The sequence below is a fragment of the Austrofundulus limnaeus genome, unplaced genomic scaffold, assembly GCF_001266775.1.
Source record: "Austrofundulus limnaeus strain Quisiro unplaced genomic scaffold, Austrofundulus_limnaeus-1.0 Scaffold591, whole genome shotgun sequence".
Classification (NCBI taxonomy): Eukaryota; Metazoa; Chordata; class Actinopteri; order Cyprinodontiformes; family Rivulidae; genus Austrofundulus; species Austrofundulus limnaeus.
Window position 1 is genome coordinate 204,147 of NW_013952993.1, and position 3,689 is coordinate 207,835.

At 37.1% G+C, this 3,689-nt stretch overlaps 1 protein-coding gene across 2 annotated transcripts in view; it reads right to left on the reverse strand.

Moving 5' to 3' along the window:
• The window catches only part of pacs1 (phosphofurin acidic cluster sorting protein 1), a gene marked incomplete at its 3' end in the record, with an annotated part of 100,066 nt that overhangs the window by 28,495 nt on the left and 67,882 nt on the right, over positions 1-3,689 (reverse strand). For both annotated transcript variants that reach the window (XM_014026808.1, XM_014026807.1), the window contains 1 exon segment: positions 2,457-2,544. In XM_014026808.1, coding sequence (XP_013882262.1) covers positions 2,457-2,544 — 88 coding nt within the window.

Below are 3,689 nucleotides of genomic sequence, written 5' to 3' on the forward strand. Positions count from 1 at the left end.
AAACTACTGGGGTCAACTCCCTGTTTGTTAGCAAAATATCTCATCATGAACCACTGGACGGATTTAGGTGAAACTAAAGACCCTGTCAAACTAGACAATTTATGCCAACTTATGAACATTTTAAAGACATCTACATTGAAGATGGAATTAAAAAAATCAGCAGGAAGCTTATTTTCAGTGTGTACATAATGTAATTCAAACAGATTGATCGAATATATAACTTTTATTAGCATTTTAGACATAAAAAATGTTTCACAAGTTGGCATAAGTTGTCTAGTGTGACAGGGCCTTTAGAAATAAAGATGCAGAGCTATGACTGGTTACCATTTCGAGTTAACCCAAATAAAAATGTTCGCCATAGCTTAGACGACATTCAGTGTCTATTTTAACTCTCACAACACCGACATTACATTCAGAAAACAAAAGTGGGAATATAAACGTAAAACACACCTCATATTTTCTATAGTTGACGAGGAGGGCCAGGAGAACCACTGCATCATAACCATGCTGCCCTCTACTGGATACATCTGAAAGAATCTGAGCAGAGGAAAAAGGAGGAATAAATAAACAAACAGGGACTGATTTAAATTAATCAAAAATTTCCTGGGATTATATTTAAACTGCAGTTCTTACCTGCAGAATGGCTTCAAAGATGCTATTGATCATCACATATTCCAGTATGGTGTTCTGGCTAATATTATCTGTTACCTGTAGATGAAAATGTTTTATAAGTTCAACAAATATTCTCCAAAGCAGATAAAATTGTGATTAAAGCTGCCTTTTTTCCTGTCTTTTCCTCACCGTCACCAAGCAGAGCAACAATTTGAGGCAAAGGCTCTTAAGACTTTCTGAGCCGTCTCCACAAAGAAGGCTGTCCAGACTCTCCATCAGGTCCTACAGGAGACACAAGCAAAAAAACTATACTAATATACATACATACATACATACATACATACAGGCAGGAGGAAAATTCATTATGCTAATCTCAAGGATTGCAAATGTATATATTTTATTTATTTGTCCTAAACTGTTGGAATTAGATTTTTACAGAGAGGCTTCAACTAATCAGCTGCTGACTGAAATGGCTGATTTGAAGCTCATCTGGCCAGAGCGATRACAGGCTAATCCAACCCTTGGATCTCTTGATCACCAGCAGTGGTGTAACAATACATCGATCCACATTGATATATAGATTAAATGATTGTTGATTCMATTACTTTGAGGTAAAACAAAAACACAGATCTATATCCCCATCAGACGCCCAATAGCAAATGATACTGCCTCATATCGATCGCAGATTAATGAGTTGAATTGACAGACTTTGTGATATTGAGAAACATCGTATYATGAYTCAAATAAATGGAYTTGATCCTATTGTGATAAAGCTGCTGATTTACACGGATCGCTGCTTTTTTCTGTAGCTTGTCGAGCAGCACAATGTTTGGTTGGTTGGCTGACCTGTTGGTTAGTTTGGATCTGGAAGTCTCACTGTATTTTAGCCTCATCATTCCCCACCACCACCAGTGAAGTCTCCAACTTGTAYCTAAAGGCAAACCCTTGGTTTTGGTGTTTTCTGTACACTTTGCCTGCAATCTTACATCTCGCCATTATGTGATGAACTGTCTCAGGGTTATTTCGGGCCCTGTTTGGTGACCTCTTTTGCTCGATTAAACCAATGTCAAGCCTCACTTTATTCAGTTCTGCTCAGGTGTGTGTCTCCATGTTGGTGTGTTCCTCACTCTGTGACTGTGATTGTGAGATATCGTCAGAATGCGGCTTCAGTCATTGTGGTGAAAAAGAAAAAAGATTTTTAAAAAGCCATGTTTTTATTGTCTGATTTACATTTTTTTCAGGGCACAAAAGGCAATTCGCATTTGCACATGATAGAAGGAAGCATGTTCTCAGGTCCCAGCACAATAAAAGCAAGCAATAAAAGATAAGAATAACTAWCTAATACAGACAAAAATATACTTGTAACATGCAGGAAAAAAAAGGTGAGATTGGTGCAAGTTCATCGTCAACAAGATGGCAGCATATCTTAAAGTGATATTCAAGTCATCTATTGAAAATTCCTGTCATTTTTTCATATCATATTACATTATAATGTGTCACATGGTAAAAAAAAAATGTCATTTTTTTTACAGTATTGCACAGCCTAGTTCTTAAGGAGAAATTGGCTTGGCTAAAATTAGTGGAGTGGGTGTGGGGATTGAACAAAGCTTCACAAAACTTGGAAATCTAAACTGGTCAAGAAAACTATGATCGCTCTACCTGTAATAAACTTACATATCCCAAATTCACAATACTATGACCCTATTAATCATTTTATTTTCGGTTGTGTTTGTAGTAAACTACATCAATTTCAGTAGTTAAATCCCACATCTTCTCTTCTCCTTGCTAACACTGGGAGTTATGTTTGGTCCGTTTAATAGTTTCTYTATGGAGTCTTTTCCTACCTGCAGTTTGACAGCGATGACCACTGAGGTGAGGTCCTTGTCCAGCTCCTTCAGCATGATCAGTTTCTTCAGGGTCAGGTTGAAGAGCCTGGGAGAAGCAAAATAAAGAAAAACAAGGACACTGAAGTTAGATTCAATATCCAGAGCCCTCATGGTGCCTCGACAGGTGTTCGAACATGAGGGAAGTGATCAACGAGCCAAAACTGACTCATTTGCTCCCCCACAGAGATCAGCTCTTTGTGCAGATCGTATTTACTAGAAACTAACATCCTGTTGGATTTCTGTCCCTCCCTTCTTTTTACTCATAATATGATGAATGTTAAGGCTGTAAAATAACAAAACAAAAGTAATATTTCAATGTAAACAATACAATATATATAACAATATTTGTCAAACATTTTATTTTAGGAGATTGTAGGTTATGGCACATTTCTGTGTTAATGATAAAGTGTTATAGACGGCACTGAAACAACAGCAGTTAGAAGCCTCTATAGAACTTTTAAAGCAGAACATCAGCTAAACTTCTGTGTTTTATAAGAAAAAATAGTTCCAGGTTCCGCTTGTGGGCATTGTTCATATTTAAAAAGAGACATTTTAAAATTTTCCTTTTCATAAATATTTTCCCTGTGGTCTATACAGTGGTTCCCAACCCTGGTCCTCAAGTAACCCTATCCAGCATGTTTTACTTGTTTCCCTGCTCTTCAGCAGGTCTTCAGAAGATTGTTAATCACTCATTTGTTCAAACCATGTGTGTTAAACCAAGGAAACATCTAAAAATCACTGCTTTAAATGTTGACCAACACCTCAAGAGCTTCTCTGAGCTTGATGAGACATTTTCAAAATATAATATTGACTTAGTTTTATGGTTTTTAGTATTGCTTCTCGAAGCCATTGATTCTTTGCCATTTATTTGTAATAAATCAGACAACATGCATTAAAGCAGTGATTCTCAACCCTGGTCCTCAAGGACTCCTTTACTGCACTTTTAGATGTTTTCCTGATTTGACACACCTGGTTTGAATGAATGAGTGATTAACAATCTTCTGAAGACCTGCTGAATAGCAGGGAAACAAGTAAAACATGCTGGATGGGGTCCTTGAGGACCAGGGTTGGGTACCAAGTGAAATTGCAATGCTTTCGTTTGAAATCATTATTGTAGCTCCACAAGACACTCTTTCAACCCTATTGTAGGGCTGGGCAATATTGGCAAAAAACAAATCACAATTAATTGTG